We start from the raw sequence: 22,594 nt of genomic DNA, 5'->3' as shown, positions 1-22,594 counted from the left end.
GCTTGCTAAAACTTCAACAGATACTATGATGATTGATTTTAGGCTAAAGGGCTAAAATTACGTGCATGTGTGGCTTCTTAGTTTTCTCTCAAATATGACTGATTAATTGGGTTCTGTTGAGCAGCTATATTTTTATCCCGAGTGCTGTGTGAAAATGTTGAAAGTGTGCAAACAGTGAAGCATGTCGAACTGTTCTCACACTGTGGATGTTAACATCCAGACTTTCTGCTTCACAAAATGCTTTCAGAAGCTGCACTTTGTCACGTCTTCTGGTTTGACTGCAGAACACGGACACGGGTGACAAATTTAAGAGAAGAAAATTCATGGCTTTGTGGAGGGGCTGAGTTTGGGGGATTTTACTGGACCTTGCTTGTCCTCTTGAAGGGAAGGGTCACTGCAAATACATATAGCGATCAACATTAATCCCACAGCCCCATCCACCATGCACAAGGGTTCATTGAATAGTTTGAATGGTATTAAAATGGTGTAATGTTGATTAGTTAATATTTATTTATCTGTCTTTCTTCCACAGTGTGTTTTTTGTTTGTTTGGGGGGTTTTTTTGTTTCATTTTATTTTTGTTTTGTTTTTTTTGTCCTCTCATCACTCAGATGGCTGTCCCTCCCTGAGCCTGGTTTGTCTTGATACCAGCACAAAGGCACAGCAGCATGTCCCCACTGATGTGTGCAACGTTTGTGTCCTCACTTGCAGAATCCTTACAGATGTATTTAATTATCATTGTATGCCTGTGTGTGTGTCTGTGTCACATATGTTTCTCTATGCTGGTGTGTGCGCCTGTATGTCTGGCCAGTTGCCATTAATAATAAGATGTTGCGTAATTACAGTGAAATTTGCAATTTGATTTGTTAAGTTATTACATTAATGATTCATTATAATCAAATTGTATCATTATGGTGGGAAGCCTAGAGTTGCCTCAGGCATCTTAGGCATTTACGCTCCCACAGTCCAGCACTATGTTCTCCATCACTACTCTTAGCCATAAAATACGCATTGTGTTAGCACTATAAATAGCATTAATGTTCCTTTTCAAGCTTTTTTTTAGGTCATTAAAAATGGCAACGCTAATATTAAGCTGCATTGGGTGCAGACTGGTTTTTATTCTCTTTTAATGATATGCATTTGTTTTCTGAATCTGTATAACTTAATTTTGCTGGGCACTCCACCTGGGTCTTTTTTTGAGTTATTGTGTGAGCAAAATGAAACTTATTGAGATTTTAGAGGGTGCTATTTTTCTTTCTTCCCCTTTATAGGATTGTTTTTTTGGAGTGTGTTAAGTCTGAGATGTGCAGTTTTTATAAGTATTCAGGCCCTTGTCTTGGTTAAGGCCCCTTTGGAAGCAATAACAGCCTCAAGTTTTCTTGGGAACGATCCTTTCTTTCAGGGGTTTCTGCCATTCTTCTCAGCAGAATCCTTTAAGCTCAGCCGGGTTGGAATGAGAGTGTTGGTGCTCGGCCGCTTTCAGGTCTCCCGAGCTGCTCCTGGCATCAGGTCTGGATTGTGCCTGCAAAACTCCAGGATTTTCACAGTGTTATCCAAAGCAACCCTTGTGTTTTCTCTGTGATGTGCTTTGTTTCAATGTCTTCTTGAAATATAAACCTTCTGCTTAGCTTGGTATCCTGAGCCCTCTGAAAACGGTTTTCACTTGGGATTATTCTGTATTTATTCCGAAGGGTCTCTTGCAGTCTCTGTCACAGGAAAAACATCCCGCACGATGCTGCCTAACCACCACTTTGAGCGACTGTATCGATGGCATTAATAAGGTGATTCTCACTACCCGGCTCTCTCCACACATGGCAATGGGAGCTATGGTGGAACAGTTCAATTTTTATTTCATCAGGGCAGAGGATTTTTCTTGTTATAGCCCAAGAGCCCAATCAGCTGCCTTTTGACAAACCACCAGTGGGCTGTCTTGTACCTGTTAGTGAGGAATTGCTTCCCTCCGGCCACTCTTCCTTCAAAGCCTGATTGGAGGAGTGCTGCACTAACAGTTATCCTCTGCTATTACTCAGTTTGACTGCCAGATTTAGGAAGTTCTTCCATTTGAGAATGATGAACCTATACTCTTGGGCACTGTCACCTTCACTACATTTGTGCCCTGAGACAGACCGATCCACTCTGACATGCACCATCAACTATAAGACTGTATGTAAAGAAGTGTGCGCCTTTACTAAATGCATTGTCTGAATTTAATTAAGTATGGGTGGATTTAATCAAGGAGTCACGTATTCCTATAGTACTGTGTGGTGACTGATGGAAAAAAATCCCTGTAAACAGATATTTGCATATGAATATGATGGATTTGCTGACGAGGGCTGAACATTTTGGTCCCGGAAGCTTTCAGGTTTCAGTTTGCACAGTCGGAGTGCTGATCAGTCACATTTGAGTGAGTTTGGTTATGTGCAGCCAAACACTGAGTGTGGAAACCACAAGAGGAATGCATTTCCCAAACTGCAATCTGAAAACAATCAGCTATCGTCTGATGATGATTAAGCTTTTTATTAGCTGCATTCATCTGCATTTGTAGTCAGGCTGCAAACAACGACCTTTGCACAGAATGTTGGTCGTTACCTGCACAGGGTCTTAGTCATCAGGCAACAGCCGCCAGGTTCACAGCCTAACCAAAAAAAAAGGGGGGGGGGGGGGGAATTAATTAAGGTTAATGATGGTGATGGAAAACTTGTAAACCTTAAAGGATCTGAGAAATAGGCTCTGTACGTGCGCTTGTATCACTCTCTTCACTTCCTTCCTTTGTTGATGAGTGCATATTTCTTTCATAATAGCTCATCTTTATTTAAACGCTGCCTTGGAAACAGTGATTGATTGTATCCTGTGGTCTGGCATGACTTATTGTAATTATGTCACTTTTATTATCTCGAACCAGCCAAAGGACTGTCAGAAAGCCATTTAAAGATCCAAACCATACCTTTGAAACCAGCACTGCAGTGGCTGAGCGCTGATGTGCCTTCTCCACTTGATTTGAGTGATTCAGCAAAACAATTTGATCTTTCTTGTTTTATTTCTTTTTTCTTTCGCACAAATTGGTAAATTTTGTTTATTTAATCAGCTATAATGATCACAGCAGCAGACACAAATATCCTAATCAGCTGCTTGCTTGTTGGCACATCAGCTAATTAGTGGTTATTCATCACGCATAAATTAAGCCTAAGAAAAGGTCTCTATCAAGAGCCACCCAAATGAAAAGATTTGCTCTTAAATGGCACGTACGAGTGATTTATGAAAACTTTTTGACTTTTTAAAATGGAGCTTATAGGTTTCACTAAGCGGCCATCCAAGCCTTGAACAGATACCAGCGTCCTAAACCAAACATATACATTGAGTTTAGATATAAAATATAACTCAAGTTCATTTTTTGACAATTTGTATTGTATATTTTAGTTGCTGCTATTACCAGTCAATATCCATGCGTTATAAAACCAGGCAGTGAAATATTACCCTAATAGAGTATTCTTCATGATCCGTGCCATGGCTGTCAAGTCTGCTTAACTAGCAAGATATTTTCTGTCTGCACAGGACTGCAGTGTTCTGGTTCTCAATGCTGAAAGTCATAATAACCAAATATTTTAAAACACCAGTGTACAAGCATACTACTGACACCTCTACTGGACAGTTTTAAACAGCTCCAGCTTTGACTTTGTGTGGTGACGTTCCTCTTTTTACTCTCATTAAAGAGGTTGAGGAGGCATCAGAAAGGGTATCCACCATATCAGATATACCAAAGTATCTGCTGTGGCGATCCCTTGTCAAATAAGGGAACAGCGAAAAGTACAATTTATTACATTTTTCCTTATTTTGTGACACATATACTCTTAGAATGCTGGACTCTCTGTGAGCCAAGGCTCACACTTTAGAGTCCTATAAATATTAAACAATATTTCTGCTCCTGGATTTGGAGCTGTCTCTAATATCACCATGTCAGGACAGACACCCCACCCAGTTGCTGTTTAAACCTGGTGTAAGCCGATGAAAAGAAACTTTACCTTAAGCGAGGACAAAGAAAATAAAATGGCACGTTTCCAGCTGTTAGTATCATGGTTGCTAGGCAACCTGGGCAGCGCGACGGAGGCTAGACCATCCCATTTCACAAGCCTCGCACTTCCGGCCTTAGCGGTCTTTGAGTACGCGGCCCTTGAGGATCGTTGAGGCTGCGTACTTTAAGGCTGCAGACCCTGAATTGGGATACAGCCATTGTTTACTCTGGGTCTAAACAGAGCGCGTTGTGTGTGACGTCTTCTTTTGCACATGCGGGCCGCTTTGAGGGTTCACACTAGAGCGCGTTTACTGTCGCATTTTATTTGTAGTGTGAACGAGCAGACAAAAAAATCGGATTTGATCAAAAAATCTGAATTAAGCATTAAGACCTGCAGTGTGAACGTAGCTAATGTGACGCAATTGCAGTGGAAATAACCATTAAGCACGGCCTTTAAAAAAAAACCATTGAACCTCCTGGTCTGCCGGAAAGATAGAAAACCATCCAATTAAATACATAAAACATACTAAATTACGTCCATCATGTTTTCCACATCCTCTTTGTGGCTCTTTGGACTGGATCATTTTGCTGCAATCTCTTCTGCAGTGGTGTAATGTCACTCCACTGGAGAATTGGTGTCACCAGCTGTTTATCTCAATGGGCCCATTTCTTCATATTCATATTTTTAGAGTATGCGGGAATTCACAATTTCCTCGTAGATACATATGTGCAGAGCTTTAACATGGTACATGCATTTCCCCAGGGATGTTCTTGCAACTGAAGTTCTTCGTCACACTGGCTGCACAGTTAGGGCTGTTGTCCTTCTTGTCTGTTATCCTAGAACAATTGGGGGCGGGGAGGGGGGAATGAATGTTTTTTTTGTGAGATGTGACTGACAACTTTTTTCCCACCACTCCATTAATATCAACCAGCATATGCCTACCAGCAGGGTATAAATCCATCGGGTGTCAGTGCATAGATGAGCCAAGTATTAGAGTAATGCTTACAACTTTTTTGACACTATACGTCAAAAATAGCAGAATTCTTCTCCCCCAAAACCTTCTGCTGTTCCATGACTTTCCTCAGTGGCACAATAGCAAATGTCACATTTGTGATGGTTTGAGTTTGGTGTCACAGTTTTGCAACATGTCAAACTCTTCTCTGTGAATATCTGGCAGTGTGAAACTTGGCAGACGCAGCGATATCTGGCCTGTTTTCCCACCACAGACTGCGGAGTCCATTTCACAACAATTAAAAATGTGTCAGCGAGAACGCAGCCAAACTAATGCTCAGGATGACTGTAAATGTGACAGTAAATAAATAGACAGATTGTTTTGACACATTCTTGCTCTCCCTCCCCGTCTCTCTTTCTCTTTCTAGGAGCTGCAGTTTGAACGTCTGACCAGGGAGCTGGAAGCCGAACGACAGATTGTCGCCAGTCAGCTGGAGAGATGCAAGCTTGGCTCTGAGACTGGAAGCATGACTAGCATCAGGTGTGTGCGTGTGAACGTGTTTGTGTGTCCAACACCTGTCAGGTTATCTTCTGTACACTCTACCTGTGTGTGTCAGCTGTACTCTCGCAGGTGACTAGCTATACAGCTGCTCGCATTAGAGAAACACTCCTTGATTCGTGTCCAAAATTCATCGGTGTGCTGGTAACCGCGCTGTAGTGATTTGCTTTTGAACTCGGAGAGAGCAGCGCTGCACCCAATTTTTCTTGCTTTCTTTTACCCAGTTTAAACATACACAGAGATGTGCTGATGTGATGTTTCAGGAACCTGGTTTGTTATAGTGCAGTCAAGTAGTGTGCACAGTGCAGCAGTAATTAGATTACATATTATTATTATTTTTAAAAGCTCACTTTAAGTGAGCTTGTATCTCATTAGATTATAGCATTTAAATAATGCAGGGAGCATTATTACAGTACCTAGATAGATAGTTACATTGTAGCTGACATTTATATTTAAGGCACCATTAGAAGGAGCAGAACAGACAGTAAAAATCAGTGTTTACATATTGACTATAGCCAAAATGATAGCTTAAAAATAACTAATTATACTTCAGCTAGTCGCTAAGAAACATTAGCATTTATCTGGATTTTTTTATACCTAACTTGCCAGTAAACATTAATAGTTTACTCTATAAATTGCTATTTAATATATTACTCTTATTATCTCCATGCATCTTAGCTTAAGCGATTGTTGCTAATATTTCATAAATGCTGTTGTATGTAGCACTAATTGTATTGTTTGTCACTCATCCAAGTGACTTCTTGAGTCTCTGAAGAAGTAGACTGAAGAAGTCACTTGAATGAGTGACGAAACGTTTCTCCCACTGAAAATGCTACGTCCAGATGAACAGAATAACCTCTTGGAGGTTTTCTTACCTGGATGATTGAGAATGCATCAAAACCATTTAAGTCATACTTGTGCACCCTCTCTCAGTTCTAAGGTTTTATTTATGAGGGTAAAGAAAAAAAAACAACCTTCCAGTTCGAGAAGCAGTCCTGTGTAAAATTAAGTGTACCTTGTGATTCAGTAGCATGTAGAACTCAGCAACCCCTCCAAACAAGTCATACTTGTTCACTCTTTTTTAAATTTTCTATCATAAACTTTAACATTTAACTTGCTAACTGAGGCCTGTAGAGTCTACGGTGTAGCTCTTGGGCTTTTTTCCACTTTCTCGGAGCGTTGCACGGTCTGACCATGGAGTTTGCTGTGACGTCCACTTCTGGGAAGACTGGCAACAGTCTTGAATGTTTTCCAGTTGACTTGAACTTTTAGTATGGAAATGACTTTGTAATGTTTCCCAGATTGATGGGTAGCAATAATGCAGATGTCTTTCCTCCTTGGCATTGTGTTAACACACACCTGACTGCTTCAGACCGGCAAACCGACAAGGGTTCAGCTTTTATTGAGGTGCTGCAGAACCGTAGACATCAAAACCAAACAGACTAAGATGCTGAGTGCACAATGTCAGTAATTTACTGCGGATCTATATTCACAATCCCTTCCCAACTACACTTGGATATTTCACCTGTTTGTATTATGAAAATATTGATTAGTACAGCTTTGAAACAGCACAACTCAAGGCAGTCAACTAGGCTAGGCTCATTTATTAGTGAAAAAAATCATTGGGTTTTTAAATGCACTATATTTTGACTAGGAAATGTTCCTGATGCTCTACTAATTAAAATTTAGTTAAAAAAAATTTCCCTTTTGCCTCCTAAACACCTTTTATAGGAAATGATAGCTTTGCTTGCTTGTGTTATTTAACAACACGAGAATTGCTATCAGGTTTTTACACGTTTAGTAATTACGATCCCCTTAGCTGAACCCATGTAAAGAACACATGTTCACCATTGTCGCCTCTTAGTCTTTTTCAGCTGTTCATATTAAGTGCACAGAATAACAACAGGGAGGTGACAAAGACATGGAGCAATTAGGCTGTGATGGTGTAAAACACAAGTTGCTCAGTTCAGAGTCATTTTAAGGAGAAGTATATAAAAAAAAAGCTTGAGACCATTAATGAACCTAACTCTAGACGTGCTGTCAAAACCTTACTGGCAGGCTTAACGTTTATTGACGGGCTCCAGTTGCATTCCTGAAGCTTTTAACTGCACATTAACTACTCGCTGTGCCTTGATGCTGAGAGTTATGCGTGAGAAACGATCTCATTTCCCTGGAAGGATTTGAATTTGAAAGAAATCTAACGCCAAATTGACACATCATTTCAAGAGAGGTAATGTAGACGCGATGCGATTATGTGACCTGACTAACGTTCAAAGGCGTTATAATGGACGCTCGAATATGAAGAATTTTGTAACCCTTATAAACAATGTTCCCTCTAATTTTTCATGTGTCTGAGCGAACACACAAACTCTCTGAGCGATCCTTTGGACCACTGTGAGTGACAGCAGACATGTGCACTGTGGTCACGCCAGCATCGAATCTATCCAAGTTTCATGGTTTATTAAAATAATAAGTGCTTTAGCCCACTTACAATGAAAATTAAAAAAAATCTTGTTCATGACCTGTGTAGTATGTTAACACTGTTGGAAGTTGAAACTTGAACTCCAATTTTGAAAACACAACTTTCTTTTTTTTTTTTTTTTTTAAATAAAGCTCTAAAGGAAATGAATTATATAGTTACTTCTTCAAAAAAGTAACTGAGTTATGCAAACAACAAAGTTTTTGCAGCTGTTTACCTAAAAATGCAGCCAACCTGTAACATTCAGCAGTCGCCTCATGGTTCTGACACACACAACAAAACTATTGACTACACTACACACTAACTACACAAGATTTGCGCTAAATGTCCCAAATCTCTCAAATCTCAAAACACCGCCGTCACCTAAAACTCCCCCCCTTCCTAAACAACTAAATGCCATGTTGCCATATCATTTTTTGATTGGTCCGCATAGTACATTTTTCAACCAATAGGAAACGTGGCTTCACTCCACATCAGCAACGCCGCTTTGCTAGCTAAAACAGCCTGCCGACGACGTTGATTAGCTGCGTATATACGAATGTGAATCACATTATTGGCTGGACTATGGGATAAGGCGGCATCGTTCTAATCCCATACAGGAGCAGTCAGTCACTTATTGACTAACACTAAAAAACAGAATTGTTAAAGTATTAATTTTAATTTCAATTCAGGTTAGATTTTTTTTGTGTGCGCAACGCAGATTTTCTGTGATCAGAGACCGAGCCAGCAGTGCACAATTGCGCATGCGCGCAGCTTAGAGCAGCGGTCCCCAACCCCCGGGCCTCGGACCGGTACCGGTCCGTGAGTCATTTGGTACCGGGCCGTGAGAGTTGAGGCTCAGGTGTGAAATGTATTTTTTTCAGGGTTTTTATCGGTTTTCAGCGTTATTTTGTTATTGTTTTTATCGTTAACTCGGTTTTCCTGGGTCTTTTCACGTGTGTTATGAATAAATCTTCTTTTTTTCGGTACCGGTACTAGTTTTGTTTTGTTGTATTTATCCGCGACACCTTAAAGGCCGGTCCGTGAAAATAATGTCGGGCATAAACCGGTCCGTGGCGCAAAAGAGGTTGGGGACCGCTGGCTTAGAGGTAACATTGCTTATAAACCTGATATTTTTAATAATTCCTCACTGCACCCGAGACAGCAAAATCATTTTGCAGCATTATTTATTTTTGGTCTTTCTAAAGGATGTTCCACTGTCAGAGTCCACTGTGCTGTGCGGGGCCGTCTTGTTCCTTTATTTATTTATATATTTTTTGATAACACGGGCGAAAAACATAAAGCATTGTTATATTATCTGCCTCTGATTGAGTTTAGACGGCAGCTTCAATATCTGCTCTGAGCCTGAAGAACACATTCTACACATTCCATACTGGTCCCAACGTGAAAACTGCACTGCTGACACAATAGTGATAATGCACTTAGCCCTCCTCTCAGGACAGTGGAACACGATTAAAGCCTCCGTCTTCATTTCTCTTTCTCACTCTGTCTCCCACACACACACATAAATAGACGTGCACAATCCATCATCTTTTCTTCTCTTTGATTCCGTTAAGCGAGTGGGGATTCCGTCCGGCTCAGACTAATTACTCATCTGCCCGTATTGTAATTCTCATTTCAATTTAAGGGGTGGACCAACAAAGAGCAGGAAGATGGTCTAAAACTGACTCATTCACAAGTCTAATTAACTGATGCACGTATAGCTCTTCGGTGCTGTCACAGGGCCGCATTTCAACGGCGGCAACGTGGGATGGGAAAAGGTGCAGAGTCCGGAAAGACGTGTCTTCCACTTCATCACACAGCCGCGCGCAGATATAAATGCTGCAGTCTTGCAAACTCGATTAGATGGGTTTATTATTTAGTGAGGGGCAGAGCGTCCTCCGGATTACACTGTCTTCCATTTTATAGGCCATCCACTTTGTTTGACTTGCGGGGTAATTACTAAATGGACAAATGGTTTGGCAAAACACACATGTCCAGCACGGCAATATGCTGGAGGTTTGTAGTGCCTAAAGCGTGTTGGATTTATTGTTCAATTACCTCTGAAACATTAGTATTGCTGCTGTTCCAAATAGTTTTATTCATCACTGCTTGTCCCAGAGAACAGAGGGGTCAAAATATAATCGGCAGCTACAATACACGGACAGGAATTCATCTTGGTAGCATTTGTGGTGAAACATATTGAAACTGTATGTAAGCTACAAACTTTAATTTAACATCAGCAGCGCAGACAACGTAAAAATGCAAACTGTTGCAGCGTTTGTCGTTAATTGTTTGTCATTTTGATCCATAACGTTTGTTCTTGTTGACTTTTTGTTTCTTTCTTCTATTTGTTCTTTTGTTCTTCTATTTGTTCGTTTAGCTAGATTAACGTTAGCATGACACAGATTGCTTTGCCTCATTTGGCAAATTAGAATATGTAATTATAGCTAAAGAAAAATGTAGCTGTTAACAGTCAGTGTGTTCTAAACCAATGTGTTGCTAAAACAGCACCCAGTATAGAAGTCATATTATATATTAGCAACAGTCTCAGCTTTTCTTACTTTGCATGTTCCAGATACCTAGCCACTGTTCTCAGTTGTGTAGCATAAAGTGTGACAAGTGTCTGGTACAGATGATCAGCACTGTGCAGAAATCTTGAGTCACACCTCATTTATTTATTTTTTTGCTCCCAGTAAACCAGACTATCTTGTATTTTTTTTAAGCTAGTTTTGAGGAATAGCTTTCTGAAAGACTTTTGAAGTTCTTCTTTGGATATTGGATATTTTAGCCAGTGCTATTGGGGGATCTTGTCAAAGTTGATTGAATTATAAATGCAGAAAAGTGATTTGATTCACAATACAGTACTTTTAGGAAAGCATCTGATTGGCTAAGTATTTATTTTTCAGCATGATATGCAGTAAAAGCATACCTACATAGAAAAACACACAGTGGAACTCTATCAGTCATGGATTGGCCTCCCCAGAGCTCAGACCTCAATATTATTAAAGCAGTGTAGGATCATCTTTACAGAGAACAGAACAAAAGGCAAAAACATCCAAAGAAGATCTTTGAATCTCCTTTAAGAAGCCTGGAGAAATATTCCTGAGGAACACCTAAAGAGATTTCAGGAAAGCTCGCCTGAGAGTGTTTAAGCTTTGCTGAAGAGTAAAAGTGGTCATACTAAGTTTTACAAATTCTGTACAACTCTAAAGTTTAATTCTTGATTTGATACTTGTGTGAAAAAAAAACAAAGAACCTTCTGCTATACAATTTCTTCATGATCAGGGGTATTAAAAAGAAACAGTTAAGGCTTTTTAGATTAGTCATATCTTTTCAACTCGTAATTATCCAAATAACGAAGATCAACTCAATTACCCCCCCCCCCCCCTCTCTCTCGCTCTCTTAGAAACTAATTATGCGGAAAATAAAATGTGTTATTTGTAGGATAACTCTATCTGAAGCCAGCTAATCTGTAATATCATCAAGATGTGTGGAGCTACTCTCTTTCTATTAGTTTGTTGGACAAATCCATCACGGACCATCTTATTGTCTTTCCCAAAGCAGCAGCAGCTCTAGTTTCTACACCCAGATAAACCACAAGTTTATAGATTGAGGCACAGTAGATATGATATGACCAAAGATAATACAATAGCTGTGTAGAATTTTCAGACACATCTTGCTGATGGCGGTGAAAGATAGAAAGCAGCAGAACAATAGAGGACGGGGCTGTGTTCAGCGTGGCCTTTCTTGGGCTTACCCTGTGTTAACAACACATTATGAAAGAAAAATGTAACTATACTAGAATAATAAAGGTTTTTTGTCACAAATTTCTTTGTTAATCTTATAGATTATATCAGATGTCTTTTCACCTGAATCTCTTTGTCTTGAATGTTTGGCTTTGATATGTCTAACAGGAAGCTACAGTATGATGAAGTTCTGTTTGCAGACAGTCGCTAAAGAAAACTTCAAATCAAAGTGAGTGTCAAGAATGACCACATGACTGTGGAGGGCTGGCCGTTCAGGAATCTGCTCCTGTTGTGTTGCAGAAAATAAAGACTTTCAGAGGTGCTAATGAGTTCTACTGCTCTGCCTTTGTTTCCGGTCTTAATCAGTCACCACAGGTCACAGTGTCTGCTGCGACACATGCTGCTGCTTTATCGCTTCAAAAAGTACAAATCCACAGTGTGTGTGTGTTACTCTTTCAGTCAAACCGAGACAGTGTTTTTGTCTGTGCAAAGAGTTCTTTTGACCACAGTTAGAGTAGATAAAACTAATCAGTAGAAGCGTTCAGTGCAATTCTGGTTGCAGATATTCAATATTGAATACACAGCACTTAAAAAGCTTCGGTCCCTGTTTTTCCCCACGATTTTTGGCTCTAGAGAGAGCTGCTCTTCTCGTTCTTCATCTTCTCTTGCTATTATGTTTTCCCTCGTGTTCACTTTTATCATCTCTTCTCCTCTGACCTCCGTTTTTGATGTCAGTTTATGTCCTTCCATATTTTTTTTTAGTTCTGTCTACATTTCGCTCATCATCTTTTCCAGCTCTTTTCAACCTGTCAGCTGTCTTGAGGGCTTGGAAAGAAGGCGCCTGAACTTCTTTAGGTGTGTATTTAACGTGGGACTCTCCATCAGTTGTTTCACATCTGAGGAATCCTCCTGGACGAAGGAAAAATATCTTCACAAACCTAAATAAGTCCAGTTACTGTCTTTTCAAGCCCTCAAGACTAACGTGTCCTGGATGACTGAGAACCTACACAGACATGCTGTCAGCTGTCTTTCTGATCTATACAAACAGCGCTTTGTTGCTCAAGCAGTACATTTCAGCGTTATTATTTTGTGTCCTGTAGCGGTTTTTACTTTGGCTTGGTTGTACAAAATGAAAACAAAGTCACCGGCCAGATCTGGACTAGCTTAGGGCCGAGTGTTTGTGCATTTTAAAATCAACACTGGACTGGCTGCTTGAATCGTATCTTACCCAGCTACTTAATCTTAAGAATCCTTTAGCTTGTAACTTGAAATATAGCAAAGTAGGACAAACTCTAGGATACAAGAGTGGCCTCTTTATATTTATCCCACTGTTCCCTGGCCACCATCTTTCTATCTAATCATTGAAGTGGACCTATGACAGCGAGAAGACCCTCAGTAGCTACAGATACCATCTCTCTGGTGGCACCACTATGGATCGCCGCCTCCCATGTCAGGCTACTTGCTTTTGGCTGTTTCATTTGCAACATTTGTCAGGTAATCACATGCACGGCCACTTGCGTTTTTGGCTGCTAAATGGTAACTGCATGTGTGTCGCGCATGTGCATGTTCATTTTTGTGTGTATGTATGTGCACGCGTGTGTGTGTAAGTATTGGCTGTAACCAGAGCACCCAGTGAGACCCACTGTCACTCGTCTGGTGGGAAAATGTGACCTGTCTGGCGAGCCCAGTGAGCGCCCATTACCCAGAAGCTGTCAAGGCTCTGCCAGCTTAGACTCACAGCAGTGTGACTCTCTCTCCCTCAGCACAAATCCACTAACAGAGATGTTTGCAAAGAGGAGAGGCTTCACTAAGAGCTACTGCCTGTTTTTATTACATTCAAAAACTGCTTTCTAGGAAAGGTCCCTAATAGACCCGAAGGAGGGAAAAAGTCTTTCCTCTTTGAGGTAATCGGAAGAATGGACTTTGGCTATACAGAGCATTACAGAAAGTCTAAGAGGTAAATATCAGCCTTGTCAAACAAGGAGGCTTACACACACAGTTTCATTAGGAAGTGAACCGATGAGTCTGAAAGTAGAAACTACAAAAATAACAGCTATAATAGACGGTTGTTCTCATCAAACAGCCTCAGCTTAATAGTTCTACTGGCAAATCAGATTTTGTTAAAGCTACAGTGAGCTATTAAATCTTTGTAAGAGTAGACATGCATTAGCTGTCTACAGTGATGGAAAGCTGCAGAATTTCTCTGGTCATTAGTCAGGCTAAGTGACTCCAAGAAGTGTTGAAAATTGAGCTGACCGGAATCAAATTGTGGTAAAATCAAACTAAAATCAAACAAATGAGGTGCATTTAGAATCAAAAGCAAATTCAAACAAACAATATTAATACAAAGTGGCCTTATCGCATCATGAACAGATTATATCACAGAAAAACATTTCCCCAAAGCTTGGATGGAACTAGGTGGCAATTAATTCCCAGAGTGCCTGTTTGATTTTTTTCTCAGTCTAGTTACCTTAGTAAACTTTCAAGTCCTGGAGTCACCTCTTGTTGTTGCACAACATGGATTTACTGAGTAAACTGTTATTTGGTTTGGTTTGATATGCTAACTGTGTGATAGAAATGCATCTTTTCAACATCAAAAGATCTCATCAAGAGGAAGCAGAAAGAGACGGCGGAGGCAGGCGGAGATGCCAGGCAGTATTTAGTGCTCTGATGTTTACTGTATATAAAAGATGGACACAGCTTCTATGTCTAAAAATGCAGAAAAAAACAGCATTTTTTTCCTAATGTCCAGCAAGATGGAAAATTGATCCATGATCTCAGTAAATGGCATCAAACTTTCAAATTTTAATCAATATAACATGATTTTTTTTAAGTTATGGTCCACATTAGACCCAAAAGGACAATAAAGCAGGCCTCACCTGTATATGAGATGTCAGTTATAACGAGTGTTCAGTGTAATTCATTCAGATGAATCCGGTTTTAAAACAGCACAGTGATGAGAGTCAGAATGTGAGGCTTGAGGGTTATGACTGTAAGGTAAGTAAGCTTGGTTTAGCTTAGATTGTTGGGCTTAAGCTAGGTAAGAAGAAAAATCAAATAGGGAACTAAAAGCTGTTATTCTGCTTATACCTGTCAGTGACTGCAGTCTGTTTTTTCTACAGCCTGCCTGAACATGGTTCCTATCAAACAATCAGATGTGAGAATGAAATAATATTTGATTTTCCTTTTAAAAAAAATAAAAAAATAAATCAAAGCCTGTAGTTTTTTTGAATCATCGATGATTCATCAGTACTGGACATACCGTGTTGTGGAAATTTGTATTCAAATTCTGCACTTCTGTGCCTACTCTTGTATATTCATTTATTAATTCAGACTGTCCAAACAGTAATAGCTGTGTGCACCCAGCTATTTAACTCTATATGTGCATACGGATGACATATGTAGTCTTCCCTCACAGCATAGTCGCATGCATTTATTAATTAGGCTGATTCATTTGCAGCCGATTTTGCACATATTATATTCTCAGAGTCCGATTGGCAAATCTGCACTTTGCTGAGGCTGACTGAACAGATGTATACTGTAGTTGCTGCGTGTACTTAAGAAGCAGAGTTAATGTCTTTTTCATTGTCACACCGCGCCGTAGGCACTGCTGCAGCTACAGACCTAACTATATGCTTTCAAACTTTTAGATCATTGGGAGTAGGATTTGCAAAGCATTAAAAGGATTTTGGGGACAGATGATCAGGAAAAAAAGTGATAAAGAGGGAAGAAGGTGACACACTCAGAAGGATGAGGGGAAAGAGCCAATCTGCAGACTCTGCTGTAAACGTAGCTTTGCCGTGACAAGGAGTTCCAGTTCTAACTGTAATTATAAACACAATGTGCTTCATGGGGAGCTTGTCATCTTTGCATCAGTGCAGGATATGGAGAAATAAGACATTTTTACAAATGGCACAATAAGGCTTCTCAGACTCAGCTTTCAGCAGCTCTGCACCCACTGCACTGTATTCCTGTTACAAATTACATTCAAAAACCTCCAGGGAATATTGAAACCAGTATATTTTTTTTGTTGTACTTAACACACAGATGAACTGGGTTGGGCATTTTATTATTTACTTCCTTTTTATTTTATTTTCTCTTTTTTTCTTTTTTTTAAAATGCATATTATTATATTACATGTTATTGCTAGCTATTTGGCTTTTGTGAGGGGCTGCTGCACCTCTTACATAATGATCAGAATAAATGGAAAATGGCTGCATTTATATGGAGCTATTATCCAAAGTGCTTTAAACACACATTCACACACAAGAGCAGACTGACTGGATTTCCTTTCTAATTCACTTTAAACATGTAACACGTGCACTATTGCTAATATAGATTTGTATTATAGTCTTTTAATATAGCCAACACAGCTGTAGTTCAGTAGCACTGTACCATTACCAAAGTTCATTGGGTAAAACTGTAGTTCTGGCAGGATCACTTAAGTCAAAGTTGGATTGTGATTCCATCTAAGTTATTTATATTTGGTGGTACGGTTGTTCTGTGACCTCCTCACCCTTTCATGCATACGTGGAAAACCAAAAGGAAAGCAGCAGGTAGACACACAGAACGGAGTGGGCATCACAGACTACCGAGCAAGTCATAAATTGCTTGAATAGCATTACAGAATTGGGCAAGGCAGGTTGCAAAGTGGCTTGCAGCAACTGTACACAGACTGAAGCAGGTTAAATAGCACACGACATCTGAGATTTGCCAGTATGTTGTGCTGAAGGTTAGAACAAGCTCAGGGTAGCTCATAAGGCCTGACTGAGCACATTGCATATTTGTTCATTCACAGGACCCAAAATATGTTTGGTATAAAAAAAAAAGGTAAATGTTTTTGCGGCAGCGCATTTGCCATTATGTTTGAAAAAACAAAGTGAATATTGAAATTACTTCTTTTTACTCCAAGTTTTATTTTGTAACTTTTTCTTCATTTGTACGGACATCTCGGGCTTCTCGATCGTGCCCATGAATTCCATCATCTGAAATCACTCTACATGTTGTTCTCTAAATGTATGGGCTCAAATTGTGGTCATAAATATTTTGTACTTGTAAATCAGGTTTGTACTTGTAAATCAGGATTTGTATGTGTAAAAAGAATTTGTGTGTGTGTAAAAAAGATTTGTATGTGTAAAAAGAATTTGTGTGTGTGTAAAACAGATTTGTGTGTGGACTTAGTTAAAAAATACGTGGGAAACTCTGCACTCAAGTTTCAAGTTACAAGTACGAAATTTGACCCGGTTTTTCTTCCTTTCATCTGATTGGCCAATGTCATGTCAATCACAAATGTAACTTTCCAATCAGAGAACAGCTGGATTTGGCTATTGAAGGGGTGCTTTATGGAGCTTCAGGTCCTTGAAGGGAATAAATGCCCTTTTACATGCCAGCCCAGCGTTTTCCTTCATCACCACGAAGGAAAACAGTCTGTGGTGTCTCAGTTTGGTGATTTTTGTGTCACGGGTTTACATGCTTAATACAGGAACCTTTTCAACAGCGCTGCGGACCTAGGGTGGGGGGCAGTGTTGTGGAAATGACAGTGTTCACTAGTGGGGATAGTTACAAAGCTTTCTTCGTTATAAATGAGCATACATGTTTTTATTGAATATTTGAAGAACCAGGGTTTTTCTTCAAAAAAACCAAACTCTTGTAGAGGACATAAAGTCAGAGATAGAGCCGACAAGGAGCAGGTGTATCTATTACAGGTAGAGCTGCTGCAAAAACCCACAGAGCTCAGCAGCCAGTGCAACAAATTCTGGATCCTTGGCTTGTAGTTAGCAGTTAGCATTAGCAGCACATGCTGCGTCCGATGTGAAAGGACCTTTATGCTGCGCACTGTGACTCACAGCAATGGTCCCGGGTCAGCCCTGACCTTGTGTTAAACTAAGCCTAAAGTAATCATCTAATCTAACCACTGATATACCACAACTTTATCCTTTCAACAGCTACTGAAAGTTAGGGGACCTAGCTTCTATCAGATATTTACATAGAGATCCTCCAGCTACAAACTGTATTACCCTTCAAGGACCTGCAGTTCAAAAAAGCGCCCCTCCGACAGCCAAACCCATCTGTTCTCTGATTGGATAGTTACATTTGTGATTGACATGACATTGGCCAATCAGATGAAAGGAAGAAAAACAGGGTCAAAATTCGTACTTGTAACTTGAAACTTGAGTACAGAGTTTCCCACGTATTTTTTGGCTAAGTCCACACACAAATCTTTTTTACGCACACACAAATTCTTTTTACACATACAAATCCTGATTTACAAGTACAAAACTGATTTACAAGTACAAAATATTTATGACCACAATTTGAGCCCATAAAAATGTCACTGCACTGAGTGGGTATCTTGTCAGTGAAATTCAGAGTTTTATTTAAAGGCCACCACCTTTCAGTCAGATTCCCCAAATGTTGAGCACAGCTCACCTAAAACATCTGGTATTTTCAAAGGTTTGCTATGACTCTAAAAGTTTCCATTGAATTAAAATAAAAATCCCTGTGTAAAAACTGAGAGGTGAACATCTTTCTTTATTTCTTTAACAGAGAGCTTTGATATTGAATTATGTCAGTGCATTCAGCACTTCATCTCCTGCTTTTTACACCATCTGGATTTGTATTCGTGTCCATGCTTGTTTCTGCTCAGAAATATGGTAATATATTGACAATTATATCGTTGACAGGCTAGATGATGATGTAGGTGATGAGGATTTTAATTTTCAAACCTTTATCGATCCGGACAAGACTGACTGCATGATGATGAAGGCGGTGAATTCATCTCGGCGTTCTTGCTATCGATCTGGGAGGCAGAGGAAATGGGAAGGAGTGGTGCTGGTTACATTTTAAACACTAACGTTTGGTGTGATCCATGCTGAACTCTACATATTGATCTGATGGAGTGACTGTAGAGGGAAGGGGAGGAGAAAAGGGAGGAAGGAGAAGGTCATCAGGGTGTGATCTATTGAGGGCTCTCCCTCTTGATGTGATGACTGGATAGACGGTAGGGGAAAATGGAAGGAATATTGAAGTTGGTTTGAAATTTGTACATATTGAATGCAACATTAGCTTTTATTTAGCTATAACTCAATACAATTTTGGACACTGTGGCAACAGGGACATGTTTTAGCTTTATTACAAGGGACAGTTTTATTATATTGTTGAATGATCTTTAAAGTCATGCCAAACAATAACAGGTCAGAAAATGTCCCAAGACACTGTGTTTAGGTTTAAATTACATCATTCTTTGATGGTGGGAGCAAAGATGATGCAATCGAGTCACAAACCTTGAAATGGGGACTTAACACAGACTTAACAAGGTGTGTTATTGTAGGCATCACAACAAAGGCTCTCAGACTTTAACTTAACCCAAGTCTTGACCTCAGGAGTTATTTCTTACATGATTTATTACAGTGGTATATCTTCTTTTGTTACTTGCAGTAACTGCAGTACTGTGTCTTGGGCTACAAGCTATGTGACTTATCACTGAAAACATGAAAAGTTGTGCGAATAAAGGTTTTCATAGGACTCTGTCCTGTGAAAAACTAAGTGCACCCTATGATTCAGTAGCTTGTAAAACCATGTCTAGCAACATTAACATGATGTAATCAGTTTTCCGTCTGACTTTATGCAGTTCTCTTAAGGTCCCCCCACAATCAGAGTGAGTTCTGGACTCACTTTGACTTGGCAACTGCAACCCGTTGATTCTGTTCTTTAGTCATTGTGTTGTAGATTTATTGGTGTGCTTGGAATCATTGTTATATGGCATGACCCTGTTTGGGCCAAGCTTTAGTTGTTGGACAGATGGCCTCACATCTTTCTCCAGAATACTTTGGTATACAGAGTAATGATTGATTCATTATCTGCACTGACTGAAGTGGCTGGAAAACAAGCCTAAATCCTCACCCCTCTACCACTGTGCTTGACAGTTGGTATGAAGTGTTTGTTCTTGTCCAAACATGACACACTCGTTCAGTTTTCTTTAAAATTGTGCTTTCATGAACTTTAACCTTTAACAATGTAAATAACACCTGTAGATTGAGACATACCCGAGATATACTTGTTTTTTTGCAATTCCTCTGAATCTACGAGGACATCCACTCCTGGGAATTTTGGGACATTGTGTTAACACACAAATGTTAATGTGCTGCTTTGGACAGGTGCTGCTTTGGCCCTGTCTGTCATGTAACAGAGATGTTCATTTCAATGTGATTTCCTCATAAGTAAAATCAAGCTGCTAACACATTTTCTGTCACTTTTCTCTTATCTAAAACATTTAGTCTTATTAAAATGAAAAATCTATTTTAAAAAGTGGTAGTGGGGTTTACTAACTGTAGTGGGACATGGTATTTGAACTTTTTGTTGTTTGTCATTTAGGGAGGCATAATTATCACCTTGGCTATTCAAATAAGCACAGGAACTAGAAGAATCAGTCACAAACTTGAAAATGGAGTCTGGCTTCCTGAAGCAAAACAGGAGCTTTAAAGGTAAAGACAGAAAAAGAGGACAAAGGGTTGTAAAGAGGACAGGGGGGGGGAGGAGCCAGCTTGGATGCAAAGTAGTAGAGGAGGGGGAACGAGGAAACGGGGGGGGGAGAATAACAAGATGAGCCAGGAGGCAAGACATGCTGGAGGTGGGTGGTGGTGGAGAGTATATTCTCATGTTAAGCCCTTTTAACCTGCCGCCTTGCAAACACACAGAGTTAGCATGAGTCACTCAGAGACCCAGACACTCGTAATAAGACTAATATCCTCCACCATCACAGACAGGCTCTGTCTGTCACACACGCCTGTGGGTGAGGGGGTGTGTGTGTGTGCTAACTGGCTCCCAGTAACAGCACAGTCATCTGCGACTATAGTATTGATCTGCCAGCAGAATGGAGACAAGACTGTCACAGTTAAGCTCCAATGAAAACCTTCTTAGTCCACAAACACACACACACTGGGAGGTTTGCACACAGACACACAAATATGCCCTCAAACACCCAAATACATATTCATGCTGACTTGAAAGCAGGCGGTTTTGAAATGTGCAAACTTAAAAACAGTGTCTGTACAGAGTGAAAAAAGTAATGCAAAACTGCTAATATCTTTTTTAAAAAATATTGATTTTTATAGACTTTCTTTTCCTTTTGATGTTATTTTTTACATATTTAATAATGCATTACATCAATACTGCTTGCAGTTGCATTATGTGCCTGTAAGTCAGTCACACAGTCTGAAAATGTGGTCTTTGTTTATGGCTTAATAAAGGCTAATCGCACTTAGCGTTCTATCAGAGAAGTGTTAATTAAGCTCATTTTGGTGAGTGCATTTTAGTGACCTGATTTGTAACTTTCTTTTTGTTCAAATTGCCTACAGTTAAACAAATCATAAAATTTCTTTCCACTTTACTCAGATTGCCCAGTCACCACACAGTCAGGGGGCATTTCTCCCAAATCAAATACAATACAATCACAAGGTTTAGAGTAGCGTATCATAAAGTAGCGTTGGTAAAGGAATTGAAAGTCATAAGTGTGTTGTATGGTTTTACACCCTACTCACCTTGGTAACAGTGGAAAACAAAAACTCCCTTTCAGTGGAAGAAATCTCCAGCAGGTGTTTCAGGTTTTTTCTCCTTTCATTCAGAATTTTTCTGAAATTATTTGCATTCTAAATTTTGGCTGTTTATCACATCCCTTATCATGTAATGCAAAATATCCCAGTACTTTTGGGCTGTTTTGGTACTTTAGGTGTACAACAGAGAAACATGTCATGTTTTCAAGATTTTTGCATTGACTTGGCATCTAAAAAGCAGTTGTTGCAGCATCCCAACAGGAATTACTTTCTGCTGAGAAACTGAGTGTACTTAATGCTGAAAAAGCATTAATGCATCATAAACACAGCACCTCCGTTTCTAGCAGACACTGTCGTCAGTATTTGTGTATCTATGTGCTTCAGGAAGAAAAGGTACAAACACTAGCATAGAATGTTGGGACTGTAAGAGGAGCAGAAAATTGGAGAGCCCATCACCCCCCCCATTATTACTTAGATGAAATGAGTGTTTGATTTCTTTCAATGCTTGTTTGGAGACCTATTGAGTCAAGGTTTATATCCTTGTTTCCTTCCCATGGGTTTTTGCCTGAGTAAGATTTGTAGTTGCTAAACGTTGCTTATAAAATTAAAAGGAGCTTTGTTTCCAGTCTACTCCTGGTCCTTTCTGGATTGCAGTGTTATTGATTTTTTTGTTTTTGTTTTCAGAAGCCTGAGGTTTCTAAGCATGTGCACACAGCTGCTATGACTTATGTAAAATCTTACCAGTTTTGCTAGCCTCAAGCAGGAGGAGATGCAACCAAAAGGTGTTGCTTAGTGAAAGGCCACAGTTCAACCATACACACACAGTTAATGCTGTATATGGAAATGCCCACAGAAATTGATGAAACCTATTATACTCATTTCCAAATTTGCAACACTTTTAAAGTAGCTTTGCATGATATACGAAACAAAAAAGTCCTGCCTTTTTCTGATTGGCTGTTTTGTACAGCAGGAGGGTGGGAGGAGCTTTCTCACAGTTCATGAAGCTAAAGTGACCTTATTAGGCATATCCTCTCTCACTGACGTCATACAGAGCCAAGAGTGGAAAGACAAAAAATGCCTACCGTAGATTGCCCATTTAGAGCAGTTTGAAGCCCGAGCTTTTAGCCCAAAGTGATTACTTGCACACATATTGAGCACAATATGTGAAATTATGTCTGCGTTTAACATAAACATCCACAGTTTTAACTCTATATCTTTGATAGAGAATAGGAAAAAGTAGGCAAGGCAAGAGGCTGGGCAATGTGACTTCGATTGCTCTGTTGAGGGTGGGGCTCGATGGCCTTTAAACAAAATATC

At 39.7% G+C, this 22,594-nt stretch overlaps 1 protein-coding gene across 13 annotated transcripts in view; it reads left to right on the top strand.

Annotated features, from left to right (window-relative positions):
* ctnnd2b (catenin (cadherin-associated protein), delta 2b) overlaps positions 1-22,594 on the top strand; it is a 221,209-nt gene that overhangs the window by 70,666 nt on the left and 127,949 nt on the right. For all 13 annotated transcript variants that reach the window (XM_042229109.1, XM_042229108.1, XM_042229110.1 and 10 more), the window contains one exon: positions 5,389-5,501. In XM_042229109.1, coding sequence (XP_042085043.1) covers positions 5,389-5,501 — 113 coding nt within the window. The remainder of the gene's footprint in view (positions 1-5,388; positions 5,502-22,594) is intronic.

The sequence above is a fragment of the Haplochromis burtoni genome, unplaced genomic scaffold (genome assembly GCF_018398535.1).
Source record: "Haplochromis burtoni strain Fernald_Lab_line unplaced genomic scaffold, NCSU_Asbu1 Contig_380, whole genome shotgun sequence".
NCBI classification, from domain to species: Eukaryota; Metazoa; Chordata; class Actinopteri; order Cichliformes; family Cichlidae; genus Haplochromis; species Haplochromis burtoni.
The sequence above is the reverse complement of the archived record's forward strand: the minus strand, read 5'-3'. Positions and strand labels throughout refer to the sequence as shown.